Below are 22,094 nucleotides of genomic sequence, written 5' to 3'. Positions count from 1 at the left end.
TATGTCATCATGACCCGGCAAATGGGCGCGAAACGAAATTATCGAAATCAGTAACGATTGGACTACCCCTAATAACGAGTGTAAACTTGGTGCAATTCAATTCAGAGCCACTTATAGTGTGATTCAATTATCGAGATGTCGAACTTAACTACTCCAGCCGTTGTCATGGGTATGTGTATTTGAAGCAATCCAATTGAAATGCCTTTGAATTCTTTTATACTAACAATCAACTTCTAGACAAGTAAGCTAAAATCTCAAAAAAATGCTAAGTTTCACAATCATTTATACTAACTTATTCTAGTGGTACTGGGTTGACTAAATTAGGTTTTGCTGGTAATGATTCCCCTTCATTTGTTTTCCCGACTGCAATTGCAAGTCGTACAAGTGCCTCAGGTAAGCCAGCACCTCCTTCTAAACCATCATTTTTAGGTGGATCATCAGGAAGTTCAGGTGCAAGTGGACATCTCCAATCTAAAAGAGGTACTGAAGATTTAGATTTTTACATTGGTGATGAAGCTTTAGAAGCTGCTAATGGTCAAGCTTACTCATTATCATATCCTATTAAACATGGTCAAATTGAAAATTGGGATCATATGGAGAGATATTGGGAAAATTCTATATTCAAATATCTAAGATGTGAACCAGAAGATCATTATTTCCTTTTAACTGAACCTCCATTAAATGCACCAGAAAACAGAGAAAACACAGCTGAGATTATGTTTGAATCTTTCAATTGTGCTGGGTTATATATTGCTGTTCAAGCTGTTTTGGCATTAGCTGCATCATGGACATCTTCAAAAGTTACTGATAGATCATTGACTGGTACCGTTATTGATTCAGGTGATGGTGTTACTCATGTTATTCCAGTTGCTGAAGGTTATGTCATTGGCTCTGCTATTAAAAATATTCCAATTGCAGGTCGTGATATAACATTGTTCATTCAATCTCTTTTAAGAGACCGTGGTGAAGCTGATACTTCGTTACGTACTGCAGAAAAGATCAAACAAGAATTTTGTTATGTTTGTCCAGATATTGTTAAAGAATTCAATAAATTTGACAGAGAACCTGAAAAATTTGCACAATATATAGTGGAAACTACAAGAGCTAACAAGACAGTTGATGTTGGATATGAAAGATTTTTAGCCCCAGAGATTTTTTTCAATCCAGAGATTGCTTCTTCAGATTTCTTGACACCATTACCAACCGTTGTGGACCAAGTTATCCAAGCTGCTCCAATAGATGTTAGAAAAGGTTTATACCGTAACATTGTGTTGAGTGGTGGTTCTACAATGTTTAAAGATTTTGGCCGTCGTTTACAAAGAGATTTAAAATCTATAGTGAATGAAAGAATTGCAGTTTCTGAAACGTTAAGTCATGGTACAAAATCAAGTGGTGTTGATGTTGAGGTTATTTCTCATAGAAGACAGCGGAATGCTGTTTGGTTTGGTGGTTCATTATTGGCCCAAACTAGTGAATTCAACTCTTATTGTCATACAAAACAAGATTATGATGAATATGGACCAAGTATCGTTCGTAACTTTTCATTATTCAATGTACCATAAATTTAGTGTTTAAAAGTGTTATAAAATGAACTCTTACAATTAGAAACCATTTATAGATATGTACGTAGAATTAAAGCTATCTAATATTCATCCTTACCACTGATAATAACATCATTAATTTTCAAAATCATTCTAGTCAATTGTGTAGCTAATAATAACTGTTGTTTTTTACCAATTAATGGATCAACAACAAATAATTCCTTCATATCGTTTGAGCCTTTACCTAAACAGTCAACACCAAGATGGGAGTTTTGTTCTTTAACATGACGAGATTTGATATTTGTTAAAGTTTCAATTGGGTCTAAACCTGAGTTTTCAGCTAAAGTCATTGGGATTATATCTAGAGCACTGGCAAAAGCTCTGAATGCATATTGATCAATACCTTTTTGTTTATCAGCAGCTTCACTAACAGCTAAAGAACTTGTAATTTCAGCAGAACCACCACCATAGACAACTCTGCTATCACGCACCAAGTTACGAACAACACATAAAGAATCATGTAAAGCACGTTTAGCTTCATCAACAATCATTCTATTTGAACCTCTCAAGAAACATGTCACGGCTCTTGAATTTGCACATTCTTCAATAACCAACATACGATCTTTTGTAGTACCAAATTCTAATTCATAAACTTTACCAGCTTTACCTAATTTTTCTGGAGTCAAATCTTCAAAACGTGGAACAATACGACCATCAGTTGCGATGGCGATTAATTCTATTTCTGGACCACCAACCCAACGGACAGCAGGTAATTTATTTTGTAATAATAAATGGTTAGCTTCATCATCAAAACCCCATTGACAAATAACCAAGTTAGCACCAGAGTCTTTAACTTGTTGAACCATTTCCTTAAATTTGTTTTGTTCATAATCTTGCAAGTTTTTGAATTCTTCCACTGATGAAATATCCAATTTATGTTTAGTTTTAGGTTTTGGAGGTTCAAATGGACATGTTAATATAGCTAGTTTAACATCTTCAATTCTTTTTGGCATTTGAGGATGTGAAAAATCTTTATCTAAAATAACACCTTTAATCAGTTTTGAATCTTCTAATGAACCACCAACTTTACCTTCAACTTTAATTAATTCAAAATCAACATCTTTTCTTTCTTTATCAGCAACAGATAAAACAGCATCAACAGCCATTTTAGCAAATTGATCATGAGCTTTTGAAACAATCTTGGAACCTAAAGAAGTTTTAGCAGCTCTTAATAGTATTTCAGTATTACTTTCTATATCATCTGAAACTTTATCCAATTGATCGATTGCAACTTTACAAGCTTCATCGAACCCATTAGCAATTTTAATTGGATGGATACCTTTGTCAATCAATTCTAAAGCTTGATCTAATAGAGCACCAGCCAAGACAACAACACCAGTAGTACCATCACCAATTTCATCATCTTGGGATTTAGATAATTCAACTAATAATTTGGCAATTTCATTATCAAGTTCCATTTGTGATAAAATTGTAGCACCATCATTAGTAATTGTTATTTCACCATCTGGACTAATCAAGATCTTATCCAACCCTCTTGGACCCAATGATGTCTTTATAATGGAAGCAACTGATCTAGCTGCTAAGATATGTGTCTTTTTGGCTTCTATACCATGAACTCTTTTTTTATTGCCTTGATCTCTAACAATAATGAAAGGTCTCCCCATTTCATCTTGTGCCACTATGGCATTGGACATGTCTGGCATCTCCATCATTTGTTGCTGTGCCATTTTTCCTGCTCAAAGAACAATGAAACCTAGCGACTCTATCCAAAAGTGTTCCAACTTTGTTATAGATAATTTTGGCCATCGCCTATACATTTTTTTTCAGCGAGAGAACGCGTTTTCGATTCCCACGAAATCGATTCAGAGGGTAACAGTTATAGACACGATCTAAAATGGCAGCTTGATTTAGAAAAAAAAATTTATGAAGAGATGAGCTTTAAAATGAATTTGGTCTTGATTTAACAATAAGAAAGGGTGAAAGAAATGTCTGTTGTTGGTAGTTTAATTTTCTGTTTGGATTGTGGTAACTTGCTAGATGCTGCCACCAGTGACAAATCCATAACGTGTGGTGATTGTGAAAGATCTTATAATGCTAAAGGTATGTCCGAGTATAATTGAATTAGTCGATCAAGTTCTAACGTTAATTTATAGATTTTGCCAACCTAAAGGTTGTTACCACCTCATCTGATGATGCATTTCCATCTGCTTTGAGATTAAAGAAATCTACTGTGAAGACTACTTTGAAGAATGATGAATTAGGAGAAGGTGCTACAATTAAAGAAAAATGTCCACAATGTGGTAATGATGAAATGCAATATCATACATTACAATTACGTAGTGCAGATGAAGGTGCTACTGTCTTTTATACATGTGCTAAATGTGATTACCGTTTCAGAACTAATAATTGATGTTCAGGTGGTTGATAGAGTGTTTGATTTAATTTGCATATAAATGTTTGGGTAAATGGTATTTTGTATAATAGTTATAAAAAAGAAAAAAGTTTTATGTTTTAACCTACAATATGTACAAACCCTATTAAAACCTTTTATAAACAAATACACTACTTAAAAGTACAAACAATATCCTAAACAAAACAAATAAATTAAGCAGCAGTGGCATATTCCAATTCACCAGAGTTTTCATATTCATACATATCTAAAGCAACAATAGCTGAATCTCTAACAACTTCATCACTATCTTTAGCAAAGTCTTTCAAAATTGGTAAAACTTCATCAGTTGCAATAGAACCTAAAGCTTCAGCAGCTTCGTGTCTAACCATTGGGGCTTCAGTGGTGTCTTTCAAGACATTAATTAATGATGGGACAGTAACTGGGTTACATATTTGACCAAAAACATAAGCAATTTCATGCTTGAATAAAGCAGATTCATCAGCAAAACCTGAAGCTAAAGCCAAACAAGCTTCATCAGTTCCTATATCTCTTAATCTGAACATGGCTCTATAACGTTCGAATAATGGAGTGGCCTGATCATTCAAAATTTTTTGTAGTTTTTCAATTTTATATTCAGTGTTTAAATCTAATGGTGGTGCTGGATCGATTGATGAGTACAAACTGTCTTGTAATCTTTCAGTTTTGGCCTTTTCGGAATTTTCCCAATGAATTCTTTCAATGGCTAATTCACAAGTTTGTCTAATTTCAATTAGTGGATCATTCTTGAAGTATGATTCTAATAGAGCTAAAGAGTCTTTATCACCTAAAGCACCTAAAGCTTCGGCAGCTTCATGTCTAACCATAACTTGTTGACCTTGTTCATCTTCTAAAACATTTCTCAATATTGGAGCAGAGGATAAATTTTTGGTTTGACCTAAAACATAGGCAACTTCATGTTTCAATAATTCTGAGCTATCTTTGAAACATTCACCAATATATTGAACAGCAGTATCAGCTCTTTCCTTATCGGCATCAATTTCTGAACCTATACATTTCAAGTTGAATAGAGCTCTAAATCTGTTTGCAAGTTTAACATTTCCAGATTTGTTGATCAAGATGTCACGGAGTTGTTCCAAAGTAGCAGTATCAACGTCTTGTTCAGCACTCATGATGGTGGATTGAATAAATAATGAATGAACCAAAAAAACGGTAAGATTTCAAGGTGGAAAGTTGTGCCTTTTTATTTTAACGTCAAACAATTGAAAAAAAAAATATTTTCAGCTCATCGTTCATCTCGAAAAAAAAATTGGTGGACAAGGGTAAATTTCAGACTTGAGCACGCGTAAAAATGAGGCCACTAAAGGGAAGAAACACCTTAAACTTGGCCTAAAGTGTTGTGAAAGTAATGAATGAAATTGGAAGTAGTAGCTTATTATCTCTAGCTGTCATAGATGAAAATATTTGGTATATTGGAGGGTTAGTTCCTTGTATAGTTTACAATTTTCTACCTTCTCTTATCAATTCGATCAGTTGAAAGGGCACTCTAGAGTCTAAGGCCATTCTTTCGCACCAGATCTGCTCGTTTTAGCTTTGACCAAGAGGCAAAACTGAGTTGACAACTACACTTCAACTAACCATCAGTTGATTGAGACTGGAAATGACTGTCAGCGTGTATCCAGTGTCTAGTGGACAGACTCTTGATTCATTGAAACACCAATTGAAAGGTTCAAAGTTGGTGGTTCCAGCTATCTCTATCGGTAATGTCCCACAATTATCAGTTGATCTATTGATACATAATTTACAATTGAAGTTAGTTGCAAGACTGGATACATTGTTCTTATATCCTTTTGCAGCACCAGTTGATTATGCTGGTGATCATAAGGAAGTGGCGAAGGATGGCTCAGCATCAACTGCTTTAGAATTATATTACAATGAAGAATTGAAATTATCAGTCATACAACAAAGATCACCAATCATACCGGATTACTCTCAAAATTTCTTGGATTACTTGGTAACAGTTATTAAAGAACTTGGATTTGGTAAAGTTTTGATACTTGATTCAAATGATTATGGATTGAAAGGTGATGTTGATTTTGAAAAACCACTCGAACTTTTCTCAAACGAATTAGAAGAAAGATTCAAATCATTGAAAGTGTCCAATACAAACGACCTGGATAAAGTCAAGGAAAGTTTCACAACTTTTACAAATGCATTGGTCACAGAGGTCAACAAAATCAAAGAAATCACATTACAAGCACTTTTGATGTATGTTTATGAAGGTGATAATTTCTTCGATGCACAAGTTGTTACTAAGGAAGTATTTGACCTTCTGAAGATTGCACAACCAAAAGAATTGATCAAACCAAAATCATGGGAAGGTGCCTATGGTGATAGACCAATTCCAACAAACTTTGAAGAAGGTTTGTTTGGTTAAAGCAGTGTTTTAATAAAATGCTAATATTGTGAGATTCTTATGTAATCATTTCCGCGAATTTCGAATTGCAATCGATGAACGTTTTTAAAAGTGTTCAAGCCATAATACTAGACCTTGTACTGGATAACACTTCAAATCATCAATCAATCATAGAACAATATGTCAGTCCCTGATCTTATAATAGATCCAAGTCTAAGGTATTGGGTTCTTCTCCCAATTTCCTTCGCCATGGTGCTTTTTGGTGTCCTAAGACAATACATTTCAATCCTTTTACAACCAACTCCAAAATTACAACCAGTAAAGAAATTAAGAGAAATTGAATATATAAAGAAAGCTCAGCTATTAAAACAACATTTTTGGAATGTTCCAAAGAAGGATTTTGAATCAAGACAAACTTATCTAAGTGAGAATCTAGAAAATGGTTCATATTTGGCTGAACCTGTTCAAGAAAATCAACAACCACCAAATCCATTAACTGATCCAGGTGCCAGTGATGCAATGTTAGGAATGGCTAAGAACAGTTTTGGTAACTTTGCAGCTCAAACATTAATGATGGGTTGGGTGAATTTCTTCTTTGCCGGCTTTGTTTTGATGAAGCTTCCATTCCCATTAACATTAAGATTCAAACAAATGTTACAGTCAGGTGTTGCCACCGCAGATTTGGATGTTAGATGGGTCTCATCAATCTCATGGTACTTCATTGCAATTTTGGGGTTGAATTCAGTTTTCAACCTATTGTTAGGGGATGGTAGCGTTGCTAATCAAATGATGCAACAACAAGTTGCACCATCTATGCCAGGTGGCCCAACCCCAGATAAAATAATGAATGCCGAAGCTAATGATTTGAAAATTATCCCATATAAACATGTTCTTGAAGATGTTGATGCTAGAGTTTTGAAGATCTATGGTTCCAAATGATCATGTTGAGAAGTGAAATTGTACAATACATTGCATAAACCATTATACAGTTTATATTAGAGTGAAAACACTAGCCTACTTAAAATATATATTATCTTATAAGGAATATAATTATAATTTGCAATATTCGATCATTATAGGGTGAATCTTTATGGTTACATCTGACTAAGCTTACCTCCAAAAATTACCTAATCCCTCGCATGAAAAAAAAAGTTATCTTGAAAAACCCACAACACTTTACTAATGATCTTTTACTAACATCAACAGTAATAAAAGAAACATACAACCATTAATATGGCTCCACAGACTGTTATCTGTATTGGTATGGCCGGTAAGTTATATGCGCATACACTGTTGATTCATAACTAACTATTCATTAGGGTCCGGTAAAACCACCTTTATGCAAAGATTAAACTCACATTTATATTCTAAAAAAACACCACCATATGTGATAAATTTAGATCCAGCGGTTTTGAAAGTCCCATTTGGAGCAAACATCGATATTAGAGATTCAGTGAAGTATAAAAAAGTTATGGAAAACTATAACCTAGGTCCAAATGGTGCCATTGTTACTTCATTAAATCTTTTTTCAACTAAAATTGATCAAGTTATTTCATTAGTTGAGAAAAAATCTGATAAATTTAAAAATGTTATCATTGATACCCCTGGTCAAATTGAATGTTTCATTTGGAGTGCTTCAGGTGCTATCATAACAGAAGCTTTTGCCTCAACTTTCCCAACTGTCATTGCTTACATTGTGGATACTCCAAGAAATACATCACCAACTACTTTCATCTCTAACATGTTATATGCTTGTTCTATATTATACAAAACTAAATTACCAATGATTATCGTTTTCAACAAGACCGATGTTCAAAAAGCTGATTTTGCTAAAGAATGGATGACAGATTTTGAAGCTTTCCAAAATGCTTTAAAAGCTGATGAAGATTCAAATGATGGACAAAGCTCGGGTTATATGAACTCTTTAGTCAATTCAATGTCATTGATGTTGGAAGAATTTTACTCACAATTGGATGTTGTTGGTGTTTCAAGTTATACAGGTGAAGGTTTTGATGAATTTTTAGATGCAGTTGATAATAAAGTTGATGAATATGAAAAATTTTATAAAGCTGAAAGGGAAAGAATATTGAAGGAAAAGGAAGAAAAGGAAAAAAACAAGAAAGAGAAAAATTTATCTCATCTAATGAATGATTTAGGTATTTCAGGAAAGGGTAAAAAAGATGAAGTTGATGTCATCTCTGATACTGAAAGTATTGAAGAAGGTGAACATGATGGTATACTACCAACAGATGAAGAGGAAGGTATTGAAAGAGAGTACACATTCCCAGAAGATAGAAATGCTGGTGAAGTTAATGATAATTCAAATGAAGCATTACAAGCTCGTTATCAAGAAGCTTATGAAAAAGTTGCAAAAGAAGCTTCAAGTCAAACAGCTGAAAATATAGCAAACTACATTCGTCAATAAGGAATGAATATATATAACCAGCATCACTAGGACCAGAATTAATTTTTTCTTTTTTTCATCACAAGAAATCTAAAACCTGTAGATGGCTAATTTTCAACATGTTTTGGTTGACCAACTCCTAAACTTTCAACCTTATATGGTTTATCAACATATTCATCTTTGAAAATCAAATGTGGTTTTCTTTGAGCCAAATCTAAAATAGTCTTACCAAATTCTGAGTTAGCCCAAGAGAACCAAGGTCTTGTATATTTAATACCATCAGGGAAATTAACGTGAACACTTTCATGAATTAAGCCTAAATTACCAGTAGTTTTCATGACAAGTTTCAAATTCTCCATGATTTCTTGATCGTCATTTGAAGTTCTAATTTGTATTAACAAACTCATTGGCCAAGCATTATGAATACCAATATGAGGACCACCAATACCTTTAAAATGTTTACCTTGTAAGAAATATGGATTCCCCTTTTTAGATAAAATCATTTTTCTGGTATTTTGATAAATTGGATCTTCTTTATCTAAGAATCCCAAATCCGGTAGTGATAACAACGAAGGAATGTTTGCATCATCCATAAATACACTACCACCATAACCATCAACTTCATAAGCAAACACTTTCCCAAATTCACCATGTTCCACAACAGCATGATTATAAATACCTTTTGTAATAGTCTCACCAAATTTTTTAGTTTCTTCAATGAATTTTGGTAATTCTTCATTGTCAACCTTATCCCCCAATGAAGCCAAGATTGAACTTGTTCTATTTAATTCAACAGCCATATGAGCATTACCTGGGATGAAAAATTGGAAAATACAAGCATCATCTGAAGGTCTGAAAGCTGAACGAATTAAACCAGTGTTGAAATTAACAGGATTACCAGTACCTGCTAATGGTAAAGTTTCAGTACCAACATTAGTATCTCTTTGGAATGTATAATAAAATGGTAAAATTTTCCCATCCTCATCAAAAGTTGGTGAAGATTGTCTTTGTAACACTGTCAATATACTAATCAATGCATTAAACCATAATTGATTGAAGATTGTATGATCTTTTGTGGCTGAATAATATTCATTTGTCAATGTTAAAAATGAAGCCAAAGAGTCAATTTCCCATTTACATTCAAATACATATTTCCAATGAGCTCTTGGTGTAACTTTATCCATATGAGTATTACCTTTTCTAATATTTGAGCCTGGTGGTGGATGGAATGCATTACAATAAGGATTTATCAAGATATAAGAGGCTTGTGTGTTGATTGCACCTCTCATCAACTCTTTCAAATCATCATCATAATTCGTCATGCTTTGATAAACTGATAATTGTCTAGCTGCGTCTCTTAACCATTCAGCATGAATATCACCAGTAACAACGAATGACTGAGAGTATCTAGTTGAAGAATCAGCACCAGCTTTCTTATGCCACAGGATTGTTGAGTCTAATGTATTTGGTAGGGCATTTTCTAATAATCTTGATAAATCAGGATCTCTAATTCTTGTCTTCAAATCTTCAATAACCTTCTCCACTGCAGGTGATGCAAAAGTACGACAACGTTCTTTTGGTCTTTGAAAAGGTAATTCTAATGGACCTTCAGAGTAAGGCTCATGGAAATCTTGAGAATAATCTAGATAACTTTCACATCTTTGACCATGGAATTTTGGAATTGAAGCACCACCACCACCGCCATTGCCACGAACTGGCTGCTGTTGTTGTTGTTTTGATTTCTTAGCTTTATCTTGTAAGAATTCAGCATCGTTCAATATCTCTTGCTGCTTCTTGGTGTCATGAGACTGACTATATGCTATTAGCTTTGGATCTGGTGAGTATAATTGCTCTAGTTTATAATTCAAGTAATCTTGATCCTCTTCATCAGACCCTAACCCACGAATGACGTAGATTATGAGGAAGGCGATGGTTATTCCCAAAATGATTTTGCCTGGTTTGATTCTTCTGAAATTTTGTTTGTTGTAGGGCGGCATTATTGCAGTCAGTTCAGTCTGAAATCATGGGTCTATTATTTCAATGATATTAGTTGGTTAGGTTCTTTGTTCAAAGCTTTTTGCTCAAACTAAAATTGGAACCGCGATTGTTGGCTTTGTTGATTGTTGTTTGAACCAGAGAATTTTCGAAAGGGTCTTCAGACTTAAAAATCAGGTTTCTACTAGAATACACGAGAATGTTGTTAATTGATGCTGTATATAGAATTCATGAATTGTGGTCATTATTTATAGCTGGTTTTTAAAGAACGGTCAGACTTCTGGCATTTCAATCTGCCTTCCATATCTCATTCTTTTCCTGAGCAGTTGATGTAGGTTTTGTAAATGTGATACTCTCATCTTTGATGCTCACGCTCAGTAAATCAGCTTCTCCAAGTGTGGTCAATAATCTCTTTGTGGTGGCATTTGCTGTGGATTGTGATTCTTTAGCTATCTTCAATAAATTATCGTATGTGCTCGTTGAAGGTGTTGATGTATCATTAAAACTTTGCAAAATTTGAACCAATTCTTCAGAAATCTTTGGGGATTTTTTCAAACTAACATAAACTCCAAATAATTTATATGCATTTTTCTCTTTTTGTAAAAATTCAATGGCATTAGCTGCAAAATTGACTGAATTATTGGGTATATGGATTGTTTTAAAAGTTGGACGTTCTTGCCCAAAAGGTTTCAATATTTTAGGAGCCTCTATTTTCCCTACCAAATCTTTTAGAATGGGATCATGTTTCAAAACTTTCTTGTATATAGATGAATACACTGTTTTAAACTGTATTGAAGCATCTAATTGTAAAATTGGTGTCTGGATCTTATTTTGATAATTCACATCACTTGCAGTATCACTTATATCATCAACAAACAGCGTAACTGAATTTTCAAGCAAGTCTTTTTTATAAATATTATACCGTATCCCTTTGTATCTTTGAAATAGTTCATCTTGTAGTCTTAATGGAGATAAGGTAATCCGTTGTGCCTGTTTAATGAGTTTGGTTTCTTTATTATGGCCTTTATGTATCTTTTTCCTCTGGAAATCCTCCTTTGCTCTCATACCATACAGTCCAGCTGGATGAAGTTTAGTAATCATCTGTTTCTTCCTTATAGGATTCATCTTTTTCATGAATGCATCAACTTTTGGATCAGGGTATTGCGTGAAACCAAACGATTCTTCAAGGGCTTTTTGTTTCTCAATCGTCTCCAGCAATGGACGTGGGAGCTTTTTACTTGGTGACTTTGTGAGTTTCAAAAGACATGTCTTGAGACGACGGGACATTGATGTGCTTCAAGCGTTGAGCTTCTTAAACCTTTAATACTCTTTGAAGTTATATTTTTTTTTCATCGCGACCATTTTGAAGTTGAACATTTGGTCGGTCTTAAACGGACCAGCACCGAATGATTAAAAGTTCTACAAATTCGGGATAAAAGTATCTAATTTCTATCAATTTGTAATGTTATATGCCACTATTCTTTCTAGTCTCTAATTCTAGTCTCCTTTTGCGCTTTTTTCCCTGGTTTGTACTCACTAGTCCAATTTCAAAACTCTCAAAACTTCACCAACATCAAAATCCAATTTATTCCATTCAACATAATCCTCAACTCTTTGTTTAAAACTTTTCCCATTCCATTCATCTTCTCCTTCCTTTTTGACTTTAAAAACAGGCATTCCAATCTGTTCAATAGCAATACCAGCAGCTATATTCCCACAAAGAGCTGCAATCCTCCAGTCTCCTTCACTCATAACAAATCCTGTAGTGAACCCACCAATAAATGTATTTCCACCTCCTGTTGGATCAATAACTGATCTTGTTGGGTTGTTTTCGTTATGATATGCAGGAATCCACTCATTAATACCTTTACTTGTCAAGATAAAACAACCTAATGCACCGGATCTTAAAACAATCCCACTGCCTGTTTGGAATTGAGAATCATTTGTTAAATTAGATATGAACTTTGCAGCTAGCTCTTCATGCTGTTGCTTTGTCACTGGTTCAGGTTGAGAGAAAAATCTAGCAGCTTCTTCAGCATTTGGTGTCAATACATTCAAATTTGGTAATACTGAAAGACAATCTTTTAAGTTCTCTGGGAGGCATAGATCAGGTACAGGCTCCCATGTTATTATTGGTGATGGTAATGATTGAGATCTTGCCTTTTGTAATGATTCAAGAATCTCTATAGATCTTTGAGGTGAACAGATTAAATGATATGATTGTGAGTTTAACAATGGCTTGTTTTCTATTAAATCATCAACTGTTATTCTCAGCTTTGGCGATAAGTATTTGAATTCTTTGCTTTGTTAATAATTAAACCCCCTATCCAAATTCTATGTTTTACTCACCTCTAAATTCACGTTCACCATACATATTCCAACCTCTAGTTGTTAATCTTTCAGGAGTTTCTCTCCAAATTGCACCAGTATTCCAACTCTTCAAGTAATCTTCAACATCCTTGGGAAAATCATTACCTTTATCAATGATCCAACCCACTTTTTCACTGTTTGAAGGGCCTGTTATTATTCTTGAACCTAAGGCACCATAACAGCCACCACCTCCAATGACATTATAATGGGATCTTTTACTAGAGTTCTCAGGGAAATGGATCTCATCAATGATGAACATCCCCATAGAAGTGAAGATGCAATCATTAGTCATCTTGATTCAATGGCTTTCAACTTTGTTGTGTGTGGCTGTTTGGTTGTTTGGTCAACGATCAACTGATGAGAATTTGATTTCTTTTTCGCGATAAGGTTGAAAAAATAATTGTGTCAAGCGATGAACTGATTCTCGAGAAAACCATTCGAGGTCTTGCGTACAGTGTGAAGAACAGGAAACTTCCTACAAAAAGCAATAATGTTTCCAATAGTACACGCCAATCTAAATTAAATCCATAAATAATAGTAGTAGTAAATAGTAATAATAGTATAACAGGGGGTAAAGTGTATTCATAAAATCATATCAAAATCTTCACTCTTTTCATTCTCCAGATGTGCATCTTCAGTGTGTTGATCGTAAAGGTTGTAGTTAACATTAACAATATCTTCTTTGTGATGATCGTAACTTTTATTGTGTTCTTCTTCGTAACCTTCAACCATGTAATTTTCAATTTCACCAGATGGAGAATATGGTAATGGTAATCTTGAATATGGTAATGGGATTTTTTGCTTTGTGGATTTCTTTTGTGGTGTATTTGCTTTTAATGCTGGTAATTTTGTAGTAAATGTTTCCAAATTAATGGTATTATCAATTGAAGATCTTTCTGAATTTTCATCTTTAACTATATGAATGAATCCATAAGGAGATTGTTGAATGTAACCACCTTCTGGGTGTATAAAGACTGGCCAATCATTACCGTGACATGAAGTGATATCATTATCATGTTTCAATTTGACAAGTTCTAACTCATCACTCTTTGTACGTTTCATATGATCAAAATCTTCTGAATTTCTTCTTTTTGGCGAAGCGTGTATCTTGAAGCTAGAGCTCAGACTCTTTGGACTAAAAAGTCGCGTGTTTTCTCTCATTGACACGTCTGCACTGAGGATTCTGTCTGCTCTTGGGCCGCTGTGTTCGACAAACATTGTTGTAATAGTTTTATGTTCTTGTTGTTGATGGAAATAAATAATGGATGGTTTGTGTCTGGGCGCTTAAGTGTAGCTCTGATATTTGATGAAATAATGATGCCAGGAATATTGAGTGGCTTGTTGATTTGTGTTTGTGTAGGCTGAAGGTAACAATAGAGGATATTATGTCAAAAGAATGGTTTTCCAATTTTATATATGTATTTTCGCTGGTGTTTGGTGATCCCTTGGAGACTGTGCGCTTCTCTGCTCATAAAGTTGCAAAGTGGAAAGACCGTTTGTTTGGGAAAGGCCCAAAAGAGAAATTGAAAACAGAAATTTTCAGTGTGTGGTGCTAACCAATTTCAGTATTATCACGTGTAAAATCACATGATTTGATTAGGTAATAATAGTGCTTTCGCGAATTTTAAATTTTTGAGAACTCATCAGGTACAATTTTTTTGAACCACAATGATCTTTCTTTTTAATGTATGAAGGATTAGTTCGCTATACTCCACCAAACTCATAATGGACAATATATCAAACCTTTCTTCAAACTTGCCTCCTACAAAACCAATATCGGAAGAATCTATTAAAGAAATCAACCAGGATTTGGTCTTGGAGTTCAAAAATGCTGCAAAATCAGTTGCTAGTTTATACAAATTATCCCTACAGAAAAATTCAATGCTACGGTATAAAGGTTATTTAGATTGTATTGATGATTTATTAAATTTGATTAAAAATGATGGTGATGTGGAAAATTGGGCTTTAATGAAAAAACTAGAACTAGAAGGGAAATTAACAGGATCTGAATTAAAGAAAGAATCTGATAAAGCTAATATGTCATCATCGCCTTCAAAACAAGATTTATTAGATCCACAAATTCCTATGGATTATGATTTTACAATGTCTCATCCAAATCAACATAAGTTCCCACCAACAATGCCAATGCTATCTGTGGATCATTCAAATCATAGAGTTCCAAAAGATAAAAGATTAATTAAAACTCCAGGGACCAATAATAATAAGGAAAGTCCAAATACCGATGTCAGTGATGAGAATAATTCAAGTGAAGATGAAGCTAATATTGATGATTCTGCTGCAAAGAGAAAGTTACAATCTATGAGAACTGATAAAAGAGTAAAGTATTAAAGTCCTCGTTGAGTTTTTGTTTTTGGGTTTTTCCTTGTTTAGGTTTGCATCAATCAGGCGTTTTCTTTTACATCATTATCACAATCATTATCAAGAACCACTAATACATTGGAGGGGTTTTACACTGCATTCTTTTTAATCAATTTTTTTGAGTTATAACATGAACATTTGCTACATCATTTTTACTTTTTGCTGCTTTTAATTGACTTTTTTGTAATCTCATGGGATGAGATTTTCTTATTTATTAGGCTTTGGTGAAGGCATTATAAGTCAACGCATATATAGTTTTATTGAAATATACCTTCGTTAAATAAGTACTAGAAAGCGTAGCTTTTTTCGTATGCCATTCTTGGTTTAATCGTTGATACAACTCGGTCCATAAGAATCACAACAAATCAAAATCCGTAAGTCCCATATACAAAATCTCATGATTTGGATATTATATATATGCTCTAGTATGAACTTCTAATTACTACCTACGTCTTTCATTGATCTTAATTTGCTTGTATATGATTTGATCTTGTTGACACATTTTCTTCCATCCACGGAAAATCCAAAAGCAACAAAATCGACTACAACTCAACATCCGAGACTTCAGGCCCTTTGAAACTTACAGAGTATATACTTCAAGCTCATTCCTAGATGCTGTTGATAGTTACACCTTAACATCTTCAATAATAAGCCCAAAATTGCGGGTATTAAAAAATCAAGATCTCACATATCTTCCAGTACTTTAACGCCATTTTTGAGCAAAATATTTGCCTTTTTGGCCAAGGGGTAAGGCATCGCACTCGTAATGCGGGGATCATGGGTTCAATTCCCATAGAAGGCACCATTTATTTTTGGCCGTAAATTCGCGTTTTGGAGGGTTATTTGTTGTTTTTTTTTATACTTTTTTATATATATTTAATTGTTAGCTTGCAATTGTCCATCTGTATGTTATAGATTGTGTTTTTAAGGAGTGGTGTTGATGTTATTGTTGTTTTAATGTCGTCAAAATCTTGAATGTAGAGCAAAAATTGATTTTTGTAACGTTCGCGAATCGCACTTCTCTCTATACCGAAGGCGAGTTATTGAAGAGTTGAAGTACTTTCGATAATCTGTTTGAGCGTTCGAGTCAAAGTTCAAAGTTCAAGATCTACAAGCAACATTATTAACCACGATGTGATATTTCATATTCGGTGGTATTACTCTATTCAGCTTTCTTTCCATTTCTCTTTGCTTCACGTTTAGCATAAATTTCAGCAGTGAATGGTCTAGTATATGTGTTAGTAACGTCATTTTTAAATGAAACAGCTCAATGGATTTAACATACTCTTCAAATTTCAGTGCAATACTGTACAATAAATGAACAACTAGTGTTGCAAATAGCCCAGCAGGTTTACCAAAGTATAATGCAGTACCCAAGAATGATAAAGTTGATCCAACATACATTGGATTATCCAACACGTTGAATGGGAATCCGGTAACTCTTTCGTCCATCAAGATTCCAAAATAATCACCAAGGTAAGTACCAGTTATACCTAAAGCATACATTGATGTTAAAACAAACAAGTTACCTAATCCAAAGAATAGATAACCAAGATATTTGAATTGATCACCAGTTAACAAATCAGATGTGACTTGTTCTCTTAATGCTTGTTCGTATAGATAATCTCTAAAAATACCTAATGAGAAAATAGTAGCAGCTAATAAATAACAACCTTTCTTTGGACCACCTGCTAATTTTGTCAAAAAATGTGTAGTGTATTCTATTGGCTGTGTCAGATTTGATCAATTCAATTGATGTACACCTATATACTTACCAGTTCTAGCGACAATGTTCCAAAAGATTGGGTTGAAACAAATAGAAATCAATGCGACTAGTCAATTGACGTTAGTGGTCTAAATCATTGTACTGTTAAGAACCGCAATCGAGATACATACCTTGATAACTCTTCTTGGTCAAATCCACCTCTGTGCATAGTTGATTAAAGATATCACTAACTTGTTGTAATTTCTCAGCCATTGTAGTCAGTTGAGTTGTAGCTATGGGTTTTGGTTGAGCATAAGAATAAAGATGGAAATAGTCCATCCAATAAATAGAATTCTCGATGCTCCGTTGCCTATACGTTTCTCACATGTGAAAGACGCCCCCATACAATAAGGGCCCCTAATAGTCCCCGTACCATTTTGTTCACGGACACTACTTTTCGCGAATTTTCGAGATTTCAATTGTTTACACTGAAAAGGGAAATGAAGAGTTTGCATCAAGAGTTAAAACAATTTATCATGAAAAGAAATCCACAATGAGTTGAGATGAGGTTGGGTTTTATCGCTGCAGGCTCTGAATCAAATTTTTTGGTCTCTTGGAAACTGAATATAAAGAAATATGATGCCATGGTTGTTCTTTGAAAAGGTAATCACATTCTTTAATAACCGCTGAGTGTTAAACGATGGATTACCACAATGAAAAAGATGCTAAAACTACAAGTCCTACTACTACAGAAGGAACAGCGTATTCGCCTTCAGCTGATGGTAAAGACGTTGAACTTTTTGAACTAGATATTCATGCTGACGATGATGATGATGAAACTGATTTGAATGCTGATCAAGATCGAAAGAATTACTTTTCAAGAATACGCAGAGCTAGAATTTATATGCTTTTCTCTAGATCAGATATACCTTGGTTGATCATGGGTAGTATAGCTACTATAATAGGGGCATTGGCTCCTGCTATATCCTCAATCTTGATGGGTAGAGTTTTCCAGGTGCTAGCCAAATTTATGAAAGGTGAATACCATGGTTTTGGTGATTACATGCAAGCTATTAGACTATCAACAATGTCATTAGTTATAATGGGTGCCTCTTGTGTCCCTTTCGTTTGGACAACTATCTCTTGTTGGATGCAAATAGGTGAGAGCCAAGGTTTAAAAGCGAGAACAAATATATTGGAAACATATATAACAAAACCAATTTCATGGTATGAAGAAAACGATAAGGTTATGGGTGATTTAACCCAAATCAATAGATGCGTTGAAGAATTAAGAGCTGGAACTTCAGAAGCAACTGCTTTGTTTTTGCAAAGTATTGTGTGTATGGGTGCCCTATTGGGGACTTCTTTTTATTATTCTTGGTCTGTTACCCTTGTGATGTTGGCAAGTTCTCCATTGATTGTTGTTTTCGCTTATGTTTTTGCTAGGCTAACTGAGAAATTCACAAAACAAGAAAACACTGAAACAGCATTTGCTGCTAAAATCTTGGATTGGTCATTAATATCTTCAAAATTGGTTAGATTATTCTCTACTCAATCATTGGAATTCAACAAGTTTGAAACATCAGTTTTGAAATGTAAAAGAGCTTTTTTAAAATTGATTTTGGTTACAAGTGCAAATATGGGATTAATGAGATTCATTATGCTTTGTATGTTTGTTCAGGGTTTTTGGTTTGGTTCTTCTCAAGTTAGAAAAGGTAAAGTGGAAGCTGGTCATGTTTTAACTTGTTTCACTTCTTGTTTGATGCTTGGTGAAACTTTGAAAAGTGTTCTACCTCAAATTGTTACAATACAAAAGGCTAAAGTTGCCATTCGCAAAATCCAACAATTTGTTCAAATTAGAAAATCAAAAACTATGGTTAGTAAATTTAAAACCCAAATTGCTTTAGATGATACTAAAAACATTTCACTTTATCCTGAATCTTGTCGTGGTGATATTAAATTCAAAAGCGTTGAATTTGCTTACCCAACTAGATTTGATACAAAAGTTTTGAAAAATGTCACAATCCATTTCCCAGCTGGCAAAACAACCTTCTTAGTCGGTAGGTCAGGCTCAGGTAAATCTACTTTAAGTAGTTTATTGCTAAACTTTTATGCTCCAAACAAAGGTAGAGTGGAGATTGATGGATTCAGTGTTTCAAATTTGAACTCAAGATGGTTAACTGATAATATCACATTAGTTGAACAAACATGTACTTTATTTAAAGATACAATTAGAAACAACATCCTCATGGGTAAGATTTCATCTGGTGTTGAAAATGTAACAGAAGAACAGTTAAATGAAGCCTGTCAAATGGCTTTGCTTAATGAAGTTATTCGCGATCTTGATGAGGGATTAGATACAGTTGTTGGTCCAAATGGTATTGCATTAAGTGGTGGTCAACAGCAAAGAGTTGCTTTAGCTCGTGCCAGGGTGAGGGATACTCCGATTTTGATCCTTGATGAATCTGTTTCTGCCTTAGATATTGTTTTGAGAGAACTTGTCATTGCTGCCATCAAGAAATGGAGAGTTGGTAAAACTACTATTATCTTGACGCATGAATACAGTCAAATCGGTAAAGATGATTATGTCTATCTTATGGAGAGCGGTGTGGTTGCTGAGCATGGTGTTAGAAAAGAGCTTGAGCAAGCTGATGGTTTATTTCAACGTTTGACTAGTTTACAGGATACAACAGTGGAAAAATTACAAGATGGTAAACTTGAAGATCTGCCTGAATCCAAACCGGCATTCAAATCGTGGGAAGAGGAACAAAGAAAAACTTTCCTCAACCAAGTTGGGTCTCGTGTTTCAACTCAAATGTTTTCCACAATCAATCCATTAAGCTTCTTAGGTCAAAATCTTGAGCATGAAGTTGATACTCGTGAGATCTTGGATAGAAAAATTCAAAGAAGAAGAAGATTAGGCTCTCCAGAAGTCACAGAAACTTTACATACCCCTATCGAAAAAGATTTGGAAAAGGGTGAAGATAAAAAGGATGCAGATGAAAGACCAGATATTACACCAATCTTGACAATTATTAAAAAAATGTATCAGTCTGTTGATCAAAAACCAATATTATTTGTTGGTTTGTTGTTTTCCATATTGAACGGTGCTGTTAACCCAATTTTCTCGTACACTTTTTCAAAATTGTTATCAGGTATTGTTCCACAAAATGATGATGTTGGATCACCTCGCTATCTGTTGAAATGGTCATTGGTTGTTATATTTTTAGCTTTATTTGATGGTATCTCTACTTTTGTCAAAGAATTCTTGCTACATTACTCTAGTGAAATTTGGATTTTTTCATTGAGAAAAAGAGCTTTTAGGGCCATCTCTGATCAAGGTCTTTCATGGTTTGGTGAAAAGACTAATGCGCCAGCTGAAGTTTCCGCTCTATTATTGAATGATGCTAGAGATTTGAGATCATTAGTTTCACAGTTTCTTGGAATTGTTTCAACTGCATCTATTTTGGCTAGTTTAGGTTTGATTTGGGCCTTGGTTTCAGGATGGAAATTATCATTGGTTTGTATTGCTTTCCTTCCTGCTTTTGTCATCACATCAGGTTTATATGCTGGTTTTTTGCAATCTTCAGAAAATGAATACAAAAATGCTGTTGCCGAATTAGAAAATCAAACCTATGAGACTGTTAAAGGTATTAAAACTATCAGGGTTTTAAGACTGGAAAAATATTTCATAAACAAATTTCACGAAAGAGCTGCAGAATTACAAAGAGTCTCCCGTAAAAGATCTATCTTGACTGGTATGGGTGTTGCTGTAACAAGTCTATTGACGTTTGTTGTTCAAGGTACTTTACTATATTTTGGTATGAGACTTGTTGGTAAAGGTGAATACACTACAGATATGCTTATGCAAACATTTGTTTTGTTAATTTTTTCAATTATGAGCTGTGTTCAATTGATCAATGAAATCCCGGATATTAGCAGAGGTCAAAGAGCTGCTACTTATATTTTCCGTTTGCTTGATTTGGAACCTTCAAAGACAGAAACGATTGGCTCTGTCATTCCAGAAGCTGAAGAAAAGAACATAATAAATTTTGACCATATGAACTTTTGTTATCCTTCATTACCAGACCATAAAGTTTTGAAAAATTTAAGCTTAAATATTAAACAAGGTGAACATGTTGCAGTTATTGGTGAATCAGGTTCTGGTAAATCAACACTTACATTATTATTGACTAGATTATTTGATGTTCCAGAAAATTCATTATTTTTTGAAGGTGTTGATATTAATAAAATTGATATCAAATGGTTGAGAAGTGCAATTGCCCTAGTTGACCAAAAAGCCACCTTCTTTGATGGTACAATTCGTGAAAATATTACATATGGTCTTGAAGAAGTTACAGATTCAGAACTAATAGATTCTTTAAAACTTGCAAACATTTATGATTTTGTTGTTTCCTTACCAGAAGGATTAGATTCAAGAATAGATACTTCATTAATGTCTGGTGGCCAAGCTCAAAGATTATCAATTGCCAGAGCTCTTGTTAGAAATCCAAAATTGTTGATCCTTGATGAATGTACTTCAGCGTTAGATTCTGAAGGTGCAAGTAAGATTGCAGATTTGATCAAAAACAATTTGAAGAATAGAAAAGATATGACAATTTTAATGATTACACATTCTGAAGATATGATGAAAGTGTCTGATAAAGTTGTTACAATGAAAGCTGGTACAATATGTGAAGAAGGTTCATTTAATGAGTTGTTTAATAGACGTGGTGAACTATTTAGAATAGTTACTGCAGGTATGGAAGGTTAAATCATATAGGGCTAATGAATATAAGTGTATTATAAAGATGACAAAGAAGTAGTGCTTACAAGAACGTGCATACCAATTAAAATTAATTATAATAAAACTA

The 22,094-nt window shown here is 34.1% G+C and overlaps 14 protein-coding genes and 1 non-coding gene across 15 annotated transcripts; 8 read left to right on the top strand and 7 right to left on the bottom strand.

Moving 5' to 3' along the window:
- Window positions 1-135: 135 nt before the first annotated feature.
- Window positions 136-1,562, top strand: ARP3 (actin-related protein 3; the record flags this gene model as incomplete). The annotated part of the gene is made up of 4 exons (XM_019184493.1): window positions 136-169; window positions 238-241; window positions 302-393; window positions 430-1,562. The coding sequence occupies 4 exons, from the start codon at window positions 136-138 to the stop codon at window positions 1,560-1,562; spliced, it is 1,263 nt and encodes a 420-aa protein (XP_019042112.1).
- An 80-nt stretch (window positions 1,563-1,642) lies between these two features.
- CCT5 (chaperonin-containing T-complex subunit CCT5) lies at window positions 1,643-3,265 on the bottom strand (the record flags this gene model as incomplete). Its single annotated transcript, XM_019181081.1, has 1 exon — window positions 1,643-3,265. One exon carries the CDS (start codon window positions 3,263-3,265, stop codon window positions 1,643-1,645), a length of 1,623 nt encoding a protein of 540 aa, XP_019042111.1.
- A 282-nt stretch (window positions 3,266-3,547) lies between these two features.
- Window positions 3,548-3,972, top strand: RPA12 (DNA-directed RNA polymerase I core subunit RPA12; the record flags this gene model as incomplete). Its single annotated transcript, XM_019181230.1, has 2 exons — window positions 3,548-3,662; window positions 3,716-3,972. 2 exons carry the CDS (start codon window positions 3,548-3,550, stop codon window positions 3,970-3,972), a joined length of 372 nt encoding a protein of 123 aa, XP_019042110.1.
- Window positions 3,973-4,166: 194 nt separating this feature from the next.
- On the bottom strand, window positions 4,167-5,123 carry LIA1 (deoxyhypusine monooxygenase; the record flags this gene model as incomplete). Its single annotated transcript, XM_019181153.1, has 1 exon — window positions 4,167-5,123. The coding sequence occupies one exon, from the start codon at window positions 5,121-5,123 to the stop codon at window positions 4,167-4,169; it is 957 nt and encodes a 318-aa protein (XP_019042109.1).
- Window positions 5,124-5,611: 488 nt separating this feature from the next.
- On the top strand, window positions 5,612-6,388 carry ADD66 (Add66p; the record flags this gene model as incomplete). The annotated part of the gene is made up of 1 exon (XM_019185446.1): window positions 5,612-6,388. The coding sequence occupies one exon, from the start codon at window positions 5,612-5,614 to the stop codon at window positions 6,386-6,388; it is 777 nt and encodes a 258-aa protein (XP_019042108.1).
- Window positions 6,389-6,547: 159 nt separating this feature from the next.
- On the top strand, window positions 6,548-7,306 carry EMC3 (ER membrane complex subunit EMC3; the record flags this gene model as incomplete). Its single annotated transcript, XM_019185445.1, has 1 exon — window positions 6,548-7,306. The coding sequence occupies one exon, from the start codon at window positions 6,548-6,550 to the stop codon at window positions 7,304-7,306; it is 759 nt and encodes a 252-aa protein (XP_019042107.1).
- A 294-nt stretch (window positions 7,307-7,600) lies between these two features.
- On the top strand, window positions 7,601-8,792 carry NPA3 (GTPase NPA3; the record flags this gene model as incomplete). The annotated part of the gene is made up of 2 exons (XM_019185444.1): window positions 7,601-7,637; window positions 7,687-8,792. The coding sequence occupies 2 exons, from the start codon at window positions 7,601-7,603 to the stop codon at window positions 8,790-8,792; spliced, it is 1,143 nt and encodes a 380-aa protein (XP_019042106.1).
- Window positions 8,793-8,878: 86 nt separating this feature from the next.
- Window positions 8,879-10,768, bottom strand: WICANDRAFT_25427 (glycoside hydrolase family 125 protein; the record flags this gene model as incomplete). The annotated part of the gene is made up of 1 exon (XM_019181143.1): window positions 8,879-10,768. One exon carries the CDS (start codon window positions 10,766-10,768, stop codon window positions 8,879-8,881), a length of 1,890 nt encoding a protein of 629 aa, XP_019042105.1.
- A 286-nt stretch (window positions 10,769-11,054) lies between these two features.
- Window positions 11,055-12,053, bottom strand: WICANDRAFT_60943 (uncharacterized protein; the record flags this gene model as incomplete). The annotated part of the gene is made up of 1 exon (XM_019183084.1): window positions 11,055-12,053. The coding sequence occupies one exon, from the start codon at window positions 12,051-12,053 to the stop codon at window positions 11,055-11,057; it is 999 nt and encodes a 332-aa protein (XP_019042104.1).
- Window positions 12,054-12,302: 249 nt separating this feature from the next.
- On the bottom strand, window positions 12,303-13,428 carry MAK32 (Mak32p; the record flags this gene model as incomplete). The annotated part of the gene is made up of 2 exons (XM_019185448.1): window positions 12,303-13,063; window positions 13,116-13,428. 2 exons carry the CDS (start codon window positions 13,426-13,428, stop codon window positions 12,303-12,305), a joined length of 1,074 nt encoding a protein of 357 aa, XP_019042103.1.
- Window positions 13,429-13,706: 278 nt separating this feature from the next.
- Window positions 13,707-14,581, bottom strand: WICANDRAFT_89102 (uncharacterized protein). The gene has a single exon (XM_019186174.1). The coding sequence runs from the start codon at window positions 14,352-14,354 to the stop codon at window positions 13,719-13,721; it is 636 nt and encodes a 211-aa protein (XP_019042102.1). The 5' UTR covers window positions 14,355-14,581; the 3' UTR covers window positions 13,707-13,718.
- On the top strand, window positions 14,581-15,963 carry WICANDRAFT_99209 (uncharacterized protein). Its single transcript, XM_019186684.1, has one exon. The coding sequence runs from the start codon at window positions 14,862-14,864 to the stop codon at window positions 15,483-15,485; it is 624 nt and encodes a 207-aa protein (XP_019042101.1). The 5' UTR covers window positions 14,581-14,861; the 3' UTR covers window positions 15,486-15,963.
- Window positions 15,964-16,245: 282 nt separating this feature from the next.
- Window positions 16,246-16,317, top strand: WICANDRAFT_t17. The gene has a single exon. It is a non-coding gene; the product is annotated as a tRNA-Thr (tRNA).
- A 36-nt stretch (window positions 16,318-16,353) lies between these two features.
- OPI3 (bifunctional phosphatidyl-N-methylethanolamine N-methyltransferase/phosphatidyl-N-dimethylethanolamine N-methyltransferase) lies at window positions 16,354-17,493 on the bottom strand (the record flags this gene model as incomplete). The annotated part of the gene is made up of 4 exons (XM_019180385.1): window positions 16,354-16,741; window positions 16,801-17,236; window positions 17,291-17,347; window positions 17,412-17,493. The coding sequence occupies 4 exons, from the start codon at window positions 17,491-17,493 to the stop codon at window positions 16,678-16,680; spliced, it is 639 nt and encodes a 212-aa protein (XP_019042100.1). The 3' UTR covers window positions 16,354-16,677.
- A 631-nt stretch (window positions 17,494-18,124) lies between these two features.
- STE6 (ATP-binding cassette a-factor transporter STE6) lies at window positions 18,125-21,994 on the top strand (the record flags this gene model as incomplete). The annotated part of the gene is made up of 1 exon (XM_019185447.1): window positions 18,125-21,994. The coding sequence occupies one exon, from the start codon at window positions 18,125-18,127 to the stop codon at window positions 21,992-21,994; it is 3,870 nt and encodes a 1,289-aa protein (XP_019042099.1).
- Window positions 21,995-22,094: the final 100 nt, after the last annotated feature.

The sequence above is a fragment of the Wickerhamomyces anomalus genome, assembly GCF_001661255.1.
Source record: "Wickerhamomyces anomalus NRRL Y-366-8 unplaced genomic scaffold WICANscaffold_1, whole genome shotgun sequence".
Lineage (NCBI taxonomy): Eukaryota > Fungi > Ascomycota > Saccharomycetes > Phaffomycetales > Wickerhamomycetaceae > Hansenula > Hansenula anomala.
Note: the sequence above shows the minus strand (reverse complement) of the source record. Positions and strands in the feature narration are given on the sequence as shown.

Excerpts from the sequence above, each read along its gene's own strand:
- WICANDRAFT_89102 (XM_019186174.1), bottom strand. The coding sequence starts at position 14,354 with ATGTTTGTCGAACACAGCGGCCCAAGAGCAGACAGAATCCTCAGTGCA.
- WICANDRAFT_99209 (XM_019186684.1), top strand. The coding sequence starts at position 14,862 with ATGGACAATATATCAAACCTTTCTTCAAACTTGCCTCCTACAAAACCA.